The following is a 13,258-nucleotide window of genomic DNA, read 5'->3' as shown; positions in this document are numbered from 1 at the left end:
ATCCAATCAAGGATCGGACGTCGCGAGAGTTCCGCAGCAAACGCGCTGGACCTGAGTCCACGATGTTGCCCATGCGCGCGCATGTTTTGAAGAGTGTTGCTTCGCGTATGTCATGGTGAACGACAACGAGCTCTGCATCTGAATCGAAGTGTCCTCGGGGTTGCCCCATCATTGGCACACCGTACGCGTGCTTGGTTGCACAAAGTGTTTGAAACCGTCTTGAAACACCAGGGGGTATGAGTACAGCACGTGATGAGGCTGAGGTCTTGAACATCTTCGTGGCATTTCAGTGCAACTCGACTTCACTGCGAGTAAACGCCGGTGTGGGAGCCTGGCAGCCGGGAATATTTGCGGCAAGAGGTCGATTATGCTTCATTGCCGTAGCTTCCGAACCTGCTTCAGTAGTATGTCGTGCCACCTCTTCCATAGTCACCCTGAGTACCCGGAAATGCGCCTACCGGCTCTCCATCTCCATCCTCTTCGTCCGTGCTGGCACCCAAGGGTTGCTCATCATCAGGCGGTGCTCTCATCGCAGCAAGCTCGGGCTCTTCCAGCGTTGTCGGTCTCCATTTGTCGTCCATTGGCATATTCATGCCACTCGGTAACATAGCCAGTAGAGGCTTCCACTCTGGCACGAGATGTACGTTGATAGTGTCGTTTTCCTTGGTCATCCTCTCGTTTAGATACTCCACTATTCGGGCCTCTTCCAGCTTGCCGCCATCGAGGCCCCAATTGGTACTGCCCTTTTCAATCTTCTTGTCCTCCCTTCTCTCGTTCCAGGAGGACTTCAGTTTGCCCAGGCCAGACGACTTTGCACCGTCCTTCTTGACCTCAATGCCCAGTTCATTCAATGCCGCCCTGAGCCAGGCGATACCCTTCCCCGTAGACCCTGCCGCATCTTCGTCTAAAGCTTGAAATCTGCAAGCCTTGGCTCTTGATGCTCTCCGGACACCATCACAATAGTCCAAAAGATCTTTCGATATTTTGTTGCTCTCGATTTTCAGTGCGACGGTAGCAGCAGCGGCATGTTCGGCAGCCCCCATGCACAGTCGGGTCATTACCTGAGCCCGAACTTTGGGGATTTTAGGGGCGCGGATCATCCATTCCTTGTCGTCTTTGTTTCGAGACTGAACGAGTAAAGCTGGGTACGGGTCGTCCTTCAGGATGCAAAGCAGATTGAACTCGGCATGAGACAGATGCTGGAGGGCTAGTTGCACAGGTGACGAGATATCGACTGCTGCAGCAGGAAAAGAAGGGGGGCCGTCACTCGAGGAGTTTGTCCTCAGGAGAAGGTAAGAATGTATCGAGTGAGCCGTCTTCAGGGACTTTGATGCATTTTGTATCAGCGTCGCGCGTTGTTCGGCAGTCGAACTAGCTGAGGCGTAAAGAGCCAAAAGAGACTGTCTGGCAAGGAGATTCTGGACCAAAGCCAAGGTGTGATGGACATAGGAGATTTCGTAGTCGAGCCCTCTGCCCTTGACTCGCTCAGCGTCACGCCCTGGAATGGAGGCCGAGCTGAGATTGGGACGCCATTCGATCTCGGGCTCTTTGACCAGGGCAACGTGGACCTCCTCGCCTGCCACAGGCTTTCCAGATAATGCGAGATCAAGACTTAGGAGGTAGCGTAAGTAGGCCTGAATGGTCGATGCGAGCGACTGAAGGTTGTTTGCCTGGTCCGACGGAGACAGTCTCTTGTGACTCTTCAAAGCCGCACGTAGAATTGCACGTTGAGATGTTGCTGACGAAGGAAGAGAAGGATGAGTAGATGAAGGGTAAATGGATTGAAAGGAGATATTTGAGGTGGTGGAAAGCACAAACGGGAAAGGCATGTTTTCTTCGCCTCCTCTTTGGACCTTGCAACGACAGTCGACGAAAGCTATCGTCTCACCTCATGAACCGTGGGGGATTAGGTCAAGATATACATTCTGGATTCCTGTATGAAGGAAGTACAACTCTGGCAATGTCTCTTCGCCTGCGAATGGAAAACAAGCATTGCCGCCTTGGCATGACTCTTGGACATCATCTTCTGGCCATCTGCATTTCTTCAGATGACAAACCAGTCTTACGATATATATACGATATATAGCAGAAGGGCCCTGTTAGGACGCGCTGCCATCTTCAAACAAAGTATGACTGCAACATGGGTCCAAACCTACAGCGGCAGTGGTACTGACTATGTGCACCGGAGTGTCGGCTCCAGAGGCTCTTCCTCCAGCCTTTCGTCCTTTTGATATACGGGATCTTCGAAGCAGAGGCAGGTGTGCCTACTGTCTTCATTGCCATCTAAAGCCATAGCTTCAAACGACATTGGCCGGAAGCAAGAGAAACAGCGATTGCATCGCGCAAGATGGTGGAAGCTTCTCCTGATGCTGACACTTCAGTTTAGACCTTTCTCCCTATTCCTACGCCTGGCGTCTGCAACCCATCGAGATGCCCCAGTTGACCGAGACACTATAGTCTGTCGACTTTTAGTCGCGTTGGTGAGGGCCAAAGACTAACAAATACTTCGGTAGGTATGTCAGTTGGCACGCGAGCCCCTGTACCTGATTTGACAGCTGTCACATTCTTCAGTTCCGCAATGAGGAACTCCGACCTACTATTTGGTACTTGACAGCGCTGTCACCGTTCAACACGATAGAGTCGCACGCGTCAAAGCTCTACCCCTTGACCATCGGTGTAGTCACGTCCAACAGTCAAAAAGGTACATTTTGTCCACTGAAGCTCGAATTTTCATAATGAAATCGGTTGGCACCACCGCTATAATACCTCTCCTGCCTTGGTTGAAGAGCCGTGTGTTGAAGCGAATCCGCCAACCCAAACCATGACAAACCACGTCTTGTCCCTTGACGGACTCCGAGGCATCGCGTGCCTCGTCGTCTTCAATTACTACTGGGTATTCGAACATGGCTTCGGTAGCCGAACCAAAGACATGGCCATAGGAGTCAATCTATGGTGGGAAATGCCATGGATCAGCTGGATGTACGCCGGGAAGTCCATGATCTACGTCTTCTTTGTCATCTCGGGATACGTCCTGTCCCATAAACCATTGACGCAAATCCACCAGAACAATGGCGCCACAGCAGCAACGGCATACCCGACCATAGCATCATCTGTGTTCCGGCGGGGAATCAGGCTGTTTGTACCTACCATGATCGATACATTCATCACAGCACTCCTGGTCCGAACTCCGATCTACGACTCATCTATCCGCACATTCTTGGACGCCAAGATGAGAAAGTCCTTCCTCGACATCTGGATAGGTCCCAAGAGACCGGAAACCACCTTCTGGCAGGAGATGTGGGTCGCACTCAAGACGTGCTGGGGCTACATGGACAGTGCCATGATCCCGTGGAGCGATAGCAACATCGACGTGCGAGCATACGACGACGTGCACTGGACGATCCCAGTCGAGTTCAAGTGCAGCATGTTACTGTTCATATTGCTTCTTAGCACAGCCAGTCTGCGCACGAGAGCTCGCCTCGTCATCCACTGTCTAGCAGCGCTGTATGCCTTCACGAACGACCGCCAGGCACTGTTTTGCTTCTTCGCCGGCATGATTTTGGCAGAAACAGACGTGATGACAAGACTGGCCGAGACAGCGCGCTCGACGACGGAAGATGAAGAATCTCTGCTGCTCTCGGCGGACCTGGAAGCTGCAGACCAAGACTTCACTGAAACGGAAAAGGAATATCTGACAAGCGCGGGCAGGAAGGGCAAACCTCGTTGGCAAAGACCACGTCGCGCAGGGCTGTTCTTCCCTCAGAATCTGTGTCCGCCAGCAGGACTGTTCTGTGTGCGGTCCGGTTCAGCGATGGCCTGGATCATCGCCCTTGTCGTCGGCTTGTACCTCAACGTCGCATCCGTGAAGCCGCTTGCACAACCCTCCTTTGGGTATGCCACGGTCGTCACCAGGATTGTGGCATCCCTTTGCGGGAACAGCGATCCCATCGAGGCCACGCGAAGTATCGGCGCCGTGCTGATCACCTGGACGGTGGCCAATAGTTCTGAGTCATGCGTCGGTGCGTTGTTTTCAAACAGGCTTGTGCAATGGCTGGGCAAGATCTCCTTTGGCATCTACCTGACGCAGCTGGACGTGATTCGGATATTGGGGCTCACGATCATCCCAGTACTTTACCGAGTCGGTGCTGGAGTCAGCTCCCTGCCTAACCCATACGAAGCAATGGAAGGAGGCGGCCTTTCACAAGGGCAGATCTTCAGGATTGTCATTCTCGGCTGGGCTGCTTCTCTACCTTTTGTCTTGATGTGTGGCTACTCATTCTGGTATCTGGTTGACCGGCGGGTGGTAAAATTGTCGAAGTATGTCGAGCAGAAACTCAGGCAGCCCAAAGTTTCGAGGGGGCGGTGATAGCAACGACGCCATGTACATATCTTACTTTTGGAGCTCGGATTAAAGTCGGGAAATCTGAGCACGATAACTGTTGTTCTTGTCTTGTTTGTTCGCGTTCGTGGTCCTGACGAGGCTAGCCTGAGCCTTATGGCGTGATCAGTCCACAACCCGGCTATTCATTCTCCCATCCTTCTCCAACGTGGCCAGGAACTTCGATATTCGCGTTCCCTTTCTATCCTCCGGCATGCAACGAGGCAGATAACCGGCGAGGGGCCATTTGTGTGTTGATATGTTCCGGGACAATGTCGTGCTTCCGAACCAGGATGTCACCTTCAATAAGCAATCCCGTATCTGTGTGATGCTCTGATTGGCCCCACCTCCTCCTCTTGAGGCTCGTTAGGTCCCGATCCTCTTACTGGAGCCTCCCCCTGGTGCGATTTGACACGACATCGACGGCCATTGTTCAAGTGCCGATGCACTGTCTCCCCGGATGAGGACATCTATATTCGTCGCCGCATTGGGTAATTTTCGCCTCATTCTCGAACATAGGTGGTGCCTCTTCCAGGTCGTTTTTTACCCCACTTGCAACGATGCGCGTCTCTTGCCTGGCTTACCTGATCCCACACGGTGATGTGGTGACTACCGCGCTATGATCCTTGCCTGTTCAGTGAGACTCCTCACATCGGCGGGGTTCAAGTCGGTTATAAGGTGCTGGGACCGCAGCTTCGAAGGCTGAGGTATCTCCCTCGACCTGCTTACCCTGAATAGTTGTTCTCACGTCTCTTCTCCGTATACAAAATCCAATCGATCTATATTCCCAAGTTCAAAATGGTTTCCCTCCACCCAATCGTCGACAAGGGCCTGCAAAAGGGTGACCCAAACTTCCAAGGTGGCACCTTGAAATGCCTCTGCAGCAGCAACCCCGTCGAGATCAAACTCAAGGGCAACGTTCTGCACCAGCATCTTTGTGGATGTAGCCAGTGCTGGCGTCCCAAGGGAGCCTTGTTCTCACAGGTTGCTGTCATCCCCGATGGCAACGTTGAGGTGACCAAGAACAAGGACAAGCTCGAGATTGTGGACAAGAACGCAACCATCCTGCGCTATGCATGCAAGGACTGCGGGGCTCACCTGTATGGGCCGATTGAGAAGGACCATGCGTTCAAGGGTCTCTCCTTCGTAAGTTGTTCCTCGTGTATTGCTAGCCTGATGTTGGGACTTCTTGTGTTGAGAGACATCCATTGAACCTCTTCACGGATGACAAGCCCGTCACTTGAGGTGGTACAATCTTTGTGGTTCCTAGCTCTCTACACAACCTTGCTTGCTATTATGGTTTGGACGCATGCTGACACGAAGTCTGAAGGTTCACACCGACCTCTCCGACGACAAGGGTTGGCAAGAGCCCCAATTCGCCGCGTTCGTGAGCAGCCTCACTGAGCAGGGCTACCCGCCCGAGAAAATGGGCGAGGTGCGAGAGAAGATCAAGGAGCTTGGTATTGAACCATATGATGCGCTGTCACCGCCGCTGATGGATGCATTGGCAAACTTCGAAGCTGAGAAGTCGGGAAACAAAAGAAAGTTGTGATCGAAGCACCAAGAAATGAAACACATGTCTTGAAAGCAGTGTTTGACAGAGTGAGGCCACATCCCATGGCTCAAGGAGAGTGATGTTGTAGGAGTGCGATTGTCTCTTGTTAGAATCAGAGAATAAAAGTTGCATCGAAGTGGGCATTTTGAGGACCTTAAGATGCATTCGATATGTGACGAAGACGACTAATCAATGGCGGATTACTTATCCGTCATGCCACACATGATGCTACGTCTGGACAGTAGAGCGCAGGTCTTCATGAAGCAGTGTAGCAGATGGGTATTTGATTCAGCAGTTCATGTGATCAGTCGAATAAATATTGGTATTCCATCTGCACTCCCAGACTTCGTCGCCAGTCGTCCAGATAATATGTACATTTCTTCCCTTGAAACTCCTTGAATGATGTCCTCGTCTTAGTAAAGCGTGTTGCCTCCTTGACCAGTGGTGTTACCAGCCCGGTAATCGGAACCTTTCGCTCCTTTGGCTTCCTGTGCTGAAGGGTAGTCGGTATGAATGGCTGGACCACCCGCAGGACCATCGACGCCTGGAAGGTAGTTCTGTTGTCGCCCACGGTAACCTTTCTCTTTGTTCGATTTTAATAGCTGCAGGTATCGTTCTGCATCGTGTCAGTAAGAGCTAGTCTTGCAGCATCTTGGTTTTCGTTCAACCGCAAAGTCGTACCTCTGTATTTGCCGCACTTTTCAAGGTGGTTGACGCCCTCCCGTAGATAGCACTTTCCTATAGCTCAATAGTCAGCCTTTTCCCTTTCGATTGCACAAGACATTGGTGCGCGCTGAAGGTGGACGACGCCATGGTGCATGGTATACAATGCCCGATGACTGAGCCATCTTCAGATCGCACTTTCCGCCTCTACAATGCAGAACGACATCACTCTTCGGCTCAACGTACCCATCTCTTCGCCCACTAATCTTTGCATCATCTGGCCCACCCATTGTTCTCGTACAATCGCATCTCTGGCATCCGCAACAGCCTGATTGTCGGAGAAGTCGACACCTTCAAACGTGGGTGGTACTTTTGGTTTCTTGGCCAAGAAGAGCTCTGACTCGGGAGTAGGCATCTTGTTCGACTGTGAAGTGAGAGAGAGGGTGGCTGTGAGTGTAAGGCGAAGGTGATGTCGTTGGCTCGGACTCGATGATGGGGGTCGAGTTGCAGTCAGGCCGCTTCCTCCACCAACCGCTGCTTTCAATGCAGTGGACTCTTGAATTCAAGCGACAAGGGTCGAAAGCGCTTCTCCGAGTAGACTGGAGCAGAGTTCTTCAGAACTTGTGCTCTACAACCTGCAATGACCTCGTGCAGGTTCAATGAACTTGGAAGCCGAGCTTCTTGCAGGCCAAGACTGATGTCCGTTTTAGGTTTAGTGTTATTGCTGACAATCTACGAGGACAACAGCCTCTCTTCCATCGAAGTTCCATCAACGAAGTCCCATGAATGAGATGTTGCAAATAAGCATCGTCTATAGGCCTTGATGTCCTATTTTCAATGTTCATGGCGTGTCAAGTGGCGATGATGCAAGGTGAAGTCACCGCGAACAATGAAAGCTGAAAGCGGAACGGCTGCTTCGTTGCGCCATCGCTTATGCATCAGCTAACTCTGCAGCGTCTCCAACGCTACGTCTGACTGACAATATTCTCTTCGGCAGCCAGAGCCAGGAATGAAAGCCTCGTCGGCGGCCTCTCAATTTCCTCCACATGACTTGATGGAGCTACATCCCTTGGTGATAAAAAGCTTGACCCAGCCTGATCCCATCCCACCGCACCTCGAAATCCATCGACGACTTTCCTGACTTCGCTCGACCTCGACAATACGCTGAGTCTATTGTTGGACTCTTTGATCTCTGGTAGCGGCGGCTCCATCATCATGGCCAACGTTGTCGATGCGCGGAGAAGTCTCCTTCTACCGTCTGAACCGCGCTCATTCCTCTCTGCAGATTTAGTGAGTATTCTGCCCTCGATGTCGTCTCCAATATGTGCTGTGAAGAGGTCGACCCGTGCGTCGCGCTCGTCTTTGCACGCCGGACACAGTTTGTCAATGCCAAACGTGTGGAGTGGGTGGTTGAATCTGTCTGTACAGGTAGGCGGCGTGGCAAGGCCTGCTGCGGAAGCTAGACTAGGGCACCGCGACCTCGCGACTGGCTTGCTGGAGTAAGAGACGTGCCCACATCCAAGAAAGAAGTAGGTATTGTAGTAACACATGGTTTCGAAGGAAGAGTGGTTGGTTGCGTGTGATCGGTATGTTGAAGAGGTGATTCCGAGCAGCCAAGACCAAGCGTGTCTATATCAGCGGCTATTACAAGACAAGAAACACAAACAGACGAGACTCGAAGTGACATGTGGTGAGTCAACTTCGGCTGCGTTTCCATGAGGTTATTGAAGGGTTGTTCTTTGTCTTCGTTCTGCACCCATACGGACGGGTTCAGTCACAATCGTGGATCCAGCGAACAAAGACCATTGACATGGAATGAACCATACGATTGTCACCCCCACTGGATGTTGCCGAATGCAAGGTTGACCGTGCACAGTTCATGTGGTAGATGCTTGATGCTTTGCGGGCTTTGGGGTGCGTGATCGAGCGGCACAGGAAGCGCATCAACAGATTCCAGGCTCCATTGGTTCTCGGAAAGATATGAACGTGGTGCATGGTTGGGGACCTGCGAAGCTTCTCCTCTGATAGCTCGATTCCTGTCCAGTAGTCATACTACCCAGCTAAGCTCGAGCCATGTGCAATATGACGGCTATACCAAAATTCCCCACACTGTGCGCCTCGCTCTGCTCCGAACCATGGATCTGTATCTGCATCTGCATTGCGTGGAGAATTGTCTTCGACGCTGTGACCTGTGGTCATTCATTCCTCCGGCGCAAGAACCACCTTTGGCCGGTCCGACTCCTCGATACTCTCACGCCCACCACCCAAGGCACTCGCAACGTCCGCCTTCTTCCCCGTCCAGTCCTCCTTCTCCTCCTCCTCGATTTCCTTGCCCGTCCGCTCCCCTCGTTTGTGCAATTCCGCTTCATGCTCGGCTCCTTGTCTGTCCAGATCCGAGGTAAGACTGGCCTCTCCTGCGTGTCCACCGCCACCATCTCCTTGAACTGCCTTCGCGACATCTCCCTCGCCCGGCATGCGCATCTGCTCGCCGTCAAGCTCGCTGTTGGGATTGTAGTGTTCTGCGTCGGACTCGGGTATCAGCTTCTCCGTCAAGGGTCCACGCTCCCCTGCGGCCATGGCGGTGGGCTCGGCGGCGTCGCCGTGCTGTGAAGGTACATCGCCCTCCTTGCGGTGGTCGATTATCTTGTCATTTTCTCCAGAAGTGTCTTTGCTGGTGGCTTCTTCCGTGGAGGTCTTGGAGGCAGGGTTCTCAGCCTGGTTCAGGCCCGTTTGTTGTGTAGGTTGTGAGGGTGCGCTTGGGTCAAGGGCCGACATGGTGGCGACGTTGTGTAAGTGCTGTCTTAGAGGCTTGGCTCTGCTTTTTAACCGGAGACCAGACAGGTCGGTCCACGCACGCTTTGAAGAGAGTCGCACAGAACTCTGTTTGCTTGGGCTGCGGAGATCAGCTAGGAGAGTGGCGTGAATGCTCTTTCGTATTGCAGCTCAATGTTACAAAGTAGAGAACTGCCTAGGTATTCAAACAAAGGTTAGGTCACTCTATTGTCAGGCTAAAATTCACAGCAGTGAGGGAGCAGGTAGTGAAAGTCTGAGGAGTGACAGCGTTGATAGCTGCTGTAAATCGGCGAACTATAATTCGATCAATGCGGTCACTGACACTTTTTGATAGTCTCCAGCGAAGGGCTGGCTCAATGACGTAATTCATTCATCGTATAGAGCAACTTTGCCGAAAAAGCCCTTGGCGGCCTTGTGAAAGTCCAAAGAGGCAACATAGCCGAGGAGGTATAAGGGAGATAGATCTATTCATTAAACCAAACCAAAACCAAACACCTTCGGGTCGTAGAGAAATAAATATATACATTTGCAAGACCTGGCGGCGTCCTGCCTTGTCGCGTCGGCAAATGTCTCGACATCATGGCAAATGACCTGGGTTTGTCCAGTCAAGACAACATGAGTGTTTTCACCACCTGTTTGCTCAGGCACTCTCCTCATGAAAGACAGACGACAACCCTCCCGACCGCGCGACAATGATGTCGTGCGACGACATAAGCGACGACATCATCATGAAGTCGTCGGCTTGGCTGGAGACTCGGCGCCCACACCTGGCTTCAACTTCGTCTCGCTCGGAATCCTGCTCTTGTCGAATTGAGATTATTTGAACTCAAGCACTTGACATTTCTCTCTCGGCTGCTCAGATCCCTTGATACAGACAGGCAACACCGGCTTGAACCTCAGAAACCGATCACGATGGCTCATGCTAATCCCGCTCAATTTGGGTCAGTATTTCCTAGTCGCTCCATCTCCTGCTGAATCTGACTGACCTGTTACTTCATATCAGAGCTCAACTAGCAACGCTCAACAATCTCCAGACGGAATTTGACTTGCTATCGCAAGCGCTTGAGGGGCACCTGAGACTCGCCAAACGGATCAGAGGTGATCATCCGGTGTTCAAGGTGACCAAAATTCCTGAAAAGGTCAGTTTCCTTTCGTCTTAACATCAAATGGCAACTTACCATTTCTTCTTCACAGATCTACAAGAAAGACCAGAGGACCCAGGACAACGATGTACTTCTCTCAAAGCTTCCTGCCGATCTCGCCGCTCTCGTCTGGAAAAATCTCCCAACAGACGCCGATCGAGTTACGCTGGCACTGACTTGCAAGGCTCACGCCGAAACATACGAGTACTTGAAGATGAAGAAGGTCAACATCATGGTCAACAACGTGGAGAAGAGTGTCATGTTTCTCCCCCGTCCGATTCGTTTCGCGTACAACCATCGCCTCCAGGTGCTTGTTCGGCTTCCAACATGGTTCCCAGCCAACTACCAACTCTGCTACAAGTGCAACCAATACATTGACAATACTCACCCATCCAGCCAGGGCACTTGGGAAGGGGACGCAAGAGAAGTGAGGAATTTCCAAGCCGACCGACAAGCTACGATCGTTGGTCCACGTTGCCGACTCTGCCAGATCGCCGACAACCTCAATCTGGTCAAGGAGACCCCCGAGGCGAAAGAGTACGAGCGAAAGGCCAAACTCGTCAAACAGACTTTCTAGATTGGACAAGATGAAAAAGCAACACGCTTGATCTGGTGATGTTGAAAGACAAGATCTGAGGCCCAGAAGCGCAGGCATGGTCGCAAGTAACGCAGTCCGTAGAGACTACTCAAGTATTGAGACTTGAATGCAACATATTGTTGAAACACTCTTCAGTAGCTTTCTCTTTCGTGTGGTTTCAAGATTTCTTCGTCGTCCGCGTCCGATCCAATTTATCAACGAACGGCCGGTAAGGAGCAGCAATTACGTGAGGCTGTGGTATATCTGGACCATCATGGTGGTGATCGGCATAACCCGGATAATGTTGTTGTACTTCGTGCATCCGATCAAGGGGCTCTCCAACAACATGATACTTTGCCCATTCCACAGGCGGACACCGGGTCACGTCCTGCGCGCTTGGGAATGCGCCAAAGTTGGATGCATGACCTCCACTGCTTTCATCTATTGAGTCTTCCAGATCATCGACTGCTACACCGCCTTTTGAAGAGTGAGTCAATTTTCCATCCTCAAGATCCTTGACGAATTGCTCGGGATTCTCCAGTGCCGCCTTTTTCATCTTGTCGAGGTCTCGCATATCTTGCAACGCACGTTGACGCTGGATCTGCAAGATTGACAAAGCTGCTCTCAGCGCTATGGCATCGGAATTGTCATCCAAACTGACAGGTAAGGAGACGGGCTCTTCGTCCATCCACTGTGGCAAGTCTATCTGGTGGCCATCTTGGGGTGGGAGACTGGCTTGAGAGAGTGTTGGAGTTACCGGCGAATACGAAGGTCGCTCTGGACTACCACTGGACTCATGTTTGAGTGTGCTGACATTTCTGTTCTGCTGTTGTTCCTTTTCACTACCATCACCAGGCATGATCAACCTCAAACGAACGGTTGTGTGTTGATCGGCAGCATGTGGCGGAGTCGTGGTCGTTGACCGCATCAAAGAATGATCTGCTCTCTTTCAAGTCCCCAAGGGTTCCCACACAGGTACTTCGTATCCCAGGCCTTGTCGACAAGGATAAGGGAAGAGTTAGGCTGAAAAGGCGTTGGGAAGAGTGGGGACAGGGAAAGATTCGGCGTTACTGATGTACTTTTTCGTCCTACAGAGTGTTGCCCAAGCCATGCGAGCAGACAAGACTAGCGTGCAACGTTCCAGACGATTGCAAACACTTGGTAATGTTTGTTTGTGTATAGTCTGTGAGGACGATGGTGGGCGTGGACGAGAAGTGAAGAGTGTTGGAAGGCAAAAGGGAAACAGGCTGCCGGCCCATGATGATTGGTAAGAACGGGCCAAGAAGAAGAGGCAAAGCCGACGGAAGCTCTTTCCGCCAGCCTAGAGCCTTCTCCATCTCCATCTCCATCTCCATTTCCTTCGTCTCCTTCATGCATCAACAGCAATAACTCTATGACTTTGGACGACAAACTATCTTATTTCCCTTGAAAGAGTGGCAAGATGGCATGTCTATTGCTACGATCTTTGCATCGCCCTGGTGCTACAACATACTCTGGTGTCTTCCACGTGCTGTGCTTCTCTCAGCCACGTGGCAAGCGAGGTTCTCCATAAGGACCCCTACAGTTCACGAGCCTGTCCCTGAGAAAGGATGTGCCAGCCAAGCCTTTCTGTGCTGTCAAACATATGATGCTAACCAAATCAATTGGAGTGTTTGAATTGCGCAGTTGTGCTGATTGAAGCAGTTCGCCTGGGTACAGGAGAGACGCCCACCATGTGTCAAACGATAGCCAGCCTGAAGGTCGAGAGCCTGGCGATCTAGTCCGATTTACAAAGCCAATGGTCGCCTATGCAAGCCAAGGACAATTTCCAGAACTCAACAGTGCAACAGGAGTCAACATTTCATGTCACAGGCTGAGTCTGCGAACGGCAGACGCCTTTCCATTCGCGTTGAAGAAAAAAAAGGACAAACTGCCATTTATCGCTCCAACAGGAAGGTGACGCTTTGCAAAAAGAGGAGACTGTGTGTAGCACGCAAGAGAGTTCAAGGCCAGTGTGGAGAAACACGAGGCCGCAAGAGTGAGATCCCTGATCGAAGCACGTTTTGATGCACGTTGTGACGGGGATACTTTTACGTGAAAAGTATGATCCTGGAACATGGCAAACAGACGACTCGGTTTCTTCCCGACAGCTTCAAGGAGACAGACGTTCA

At 51.7% G+C, this 13,258-nt stretch overlaps 8 protein-coding genes across 8 annotated transcripts; 3 read left to right on the top strand and 5 right to left on the bottom strand.

Annotated features, from left to right (window-relative positions):
• Window positions 1-28: 28 nt before the first annotated feature.
• EDD37DRAFT_346568 (uncharacterized protein) lies at window positions 29-1,991 on the bottom strand. The gene has a single exon (XM_062811724.1). The coding sequence runs from the start codon at window positions 1,827-1,829 to the stop codon at window positions 399-401; it is 1,431 nt and encodes a 476-aa protein (XP_062672309.1). The 5' UTR covers window positions 1,830-1,991; the 3' UTR covers window positions 29-398.
• Window positions 1,992-2,558: 567 nt separating this feature from the next.
• EDD37DRAFT_346491 (uncharacterized protein) lies at window positions 2,559-4,771 on the top strand. Its single transcript, XM_062811722.1, has one exon. It carries the CDS (start codon window positions 2,822-2,824, stop codon window positions 4,364-4,366), a length of 1,545 nt encoding a protein of 514 aa, XP_062672308.1. The 5' UTR covers window positions 2,559-2,821; the 3' UTR covers window positions 4,367-4,771.
• On the top strand, window positions 4,772-6,084 carry EDD37DRAFT_346492 (S-glutathione synthase). Its single transcript, XM_062811723.1, has 2 exons — window positions 4,772-5,524; window positions 5,709-6,084. The coding sequence occupies exons 1-2, from the start codon at window positions 5,177-5,179 to the stop codon at window positions 5,928-5,930; spliced, it is 570 nt and encodes a 189-aa protein (XP_062672307.1). The 5' UTR covers window positions 4,772-5,176; the 3' UTR covers window positions 5,931-6,084.
• A 138-nt stretch (window positions 6,085-6,222) lies between these two features.
• Window positions 6,223-7,286, bottom strand: EDD37DRAFT_346452 (NADH dehydrogenase). The gene is made up of 3 exons (XM_062811721.1): window positions 6,843-7,286; window positions 6,615-6,671; window positions 6,223-6,549 (listed from the first exon to the last, which is right to left on the bottom strand). Exons 1-3 carry the CDS (start codon window positions 7,009-7,011, stop codon window positions 6,347-6,349), a joined length of 429 nt encoding a protein of 142 aa, XP_062672306.1. The 5' UTR covers window positions 7,012-7,286; the 3' UTR covers window positions 6,223-6,346.
• Window positions 7,287-8,470, bottom strand: EDD37DRAFT_346441 (uncharacterized protein). Its single transcript, XM_062811720.1, has one exon. It carries the CDS (start codon window positions 8,144-8,146, stop codon window positions 7,562-7,564), a length of 585 nt encoding a protein of 194 aa, XP_062672305.1. The 5' UTR covers window positions 8,147-8,470; the 3' UTR covers window positions 7,287-7,561.
• On the bottom strand, window positions 8,471-9,503 carry EDD37DRAFT_346440 (uncharacterized protein). The gene is made up of 2 exons (XM_062811719.1): window positions 9,452-9,503; window positions 8,471-9,404 (listed from the first exon to the last, which is right to left on the bottom strand). The coding sequence occupies exon 2, from the start codon at window positions 9,369-9,371 to the stop codon at window positions 8,796-8,798; it is 576 nt and encodes a 191-aa protein (XP_062672304.1). The 5' UTR covers window positions 9,372-9,404; window positions 9,452-9,503; the 3' UTR covers window positions 8,471-8,795.
• Window positions 9,504-10,144: 641 nt separating this feature from the next.
• Window positions 10,145-11,197, top strand: EDD37DRAFT_346401 (uncharacterized protein). The gene is made up of 3 exons (XM_062811718.1): window positions 10,145-10,334; window positions 10,393-10,528; window positions 10,584-11,197. The coding sequence occupies exons 1-3, from the start codon at window positions 10,309-10,311 to the stop codon at window positions 11,106-11,108; spliced, it is 687 nt and encodes a 228-aa protein (XP_062672303.1). The 5' UTR covers window positions 10,145-10,308; the 3' UTR covers window positions 11,109-11,197.
• An 89-nt stretch (window positions 11,198-11,286) lies between these two features.
• On the bottom strand, window positions 11,287-11,967 carry EDD37DRAFT_648844 (uncharacterized protein; the record flags this gene model as incomplete). The annotated part of the gene is made up of 1 exon (XM_062818070.1): window positions 11,287-11,967. One exon carries the CDS (start codon window positions 11,965-11,967, stop codon window positions 11,287-11,289), a length of 681 nt encoding a protein of 226 aa, XP_062672302.1.
• Window positions 11,968-13,258: the final 1,291 nt, after the last annotated feature.

Source organism: Exophiala viscosa (genome assembly GCF_022695815.1).
Source record: "Exophiala viscosa unplaced genomic scaffold EDD37scaffold_3, whole genome shotgun sequence".
Taxonomy (NCBI): domain Eukaryota; kingdom Fungi; phylum Ascomycota; class Eurotiomycetes; order Chaetothyriales; family Herpotrichiellaceae; genus Exophiala; species Exophiala viscosa.
This window is presented reverse-complemented; position numbering and strand designations above follow the sequence as displayed.

Bases quoted from the DNA above. Each gene is read 5' to 3' on its own strand.
- EDD37DRAFT_346568 (XM_062811724.1), bottom strand. From the start codon at position 1,829: ATGCCTTTCCCGTTTGTGCTTTCCACCACCTCAAATATCTCCTTTCAA.
- EDD37DRAFT_346491 (XM_062811722.1), top strand. From the start codon at position 2,822: ATGACAAACCACGTCTTGTCCCTTGACGGACTCCGAGGCATCGCGTGC.
- EDD37DRAFT_346492 (XM_062811723.1), top strand. From the start codon at position 5,177: ATGGTTTCCCTCCACCCAATCGTCGACAAGGGCCTGCAAAAGGGTGAC. The intron at 5,525-5,708 runs GTAAGTTGTTCC...CGAAGTCTGAAG, and splicing joins CGTTCAAGGGTCTCTCCTTC to GTTCACACCGACCTCTCCGA.
- EDD37DRAFT_346452 (XM_062811721.1), bottom strand. From the start codon at position 7,011: ATGCCTACTCCCGAGTCAGAGCTCTTCTTGGCCAAGAAACCAAAAGTA. The intron at 6,672-6,842 runs GTACGTTGAGCC...ATTGAGCTATAG, and splicing joins ATTAGTGGGCGAAGAGATGG to GAAAGTGCTATCTACGGGAG. The intron at 6,550-6,614 runs GTACGACTTTGC...GACACGATGCAG, and splicing joins AAAGTGCGGCAAATACAGAG to AACGATACCTGCAGCTATTA.
- EDD37DRAFT_346441 (XM_062811720.1), bottom strand. From the start codon at position 8,146: ATGTGTTACTACAATACCTACTTCTTTCTTGGATGTGGGCACGTCTCT.
- EDD37DRAFT_346440 (XM_062811719.1), bottom strand. From the start codon at position 9,371: ATGTCGGCCCTTGACCCAAGCGCACCCTCACAACCTACACAACAAACG.
- EDD37DRAFT_346401 (XM_062811718.1), top strand. From the start codon at position 10,309: ATGCTAATCCCGCTCAATTTGGGTCA. The intron at 10,335-10,392 runs GTATTTCCTAGT...ACTTCATATCAG, and splicing joins ATCCCGCTCAATTTGGGTCA to AGCTCAACTAGCAACGCTCA. The intron at 10,529-10,583 runs GTCAGTTTCCTT...TCTTCTTCACAG, and splicing joins TGACCAAAATTCCTGAAAAG to ATCTACAAGAAAGACCAGAG.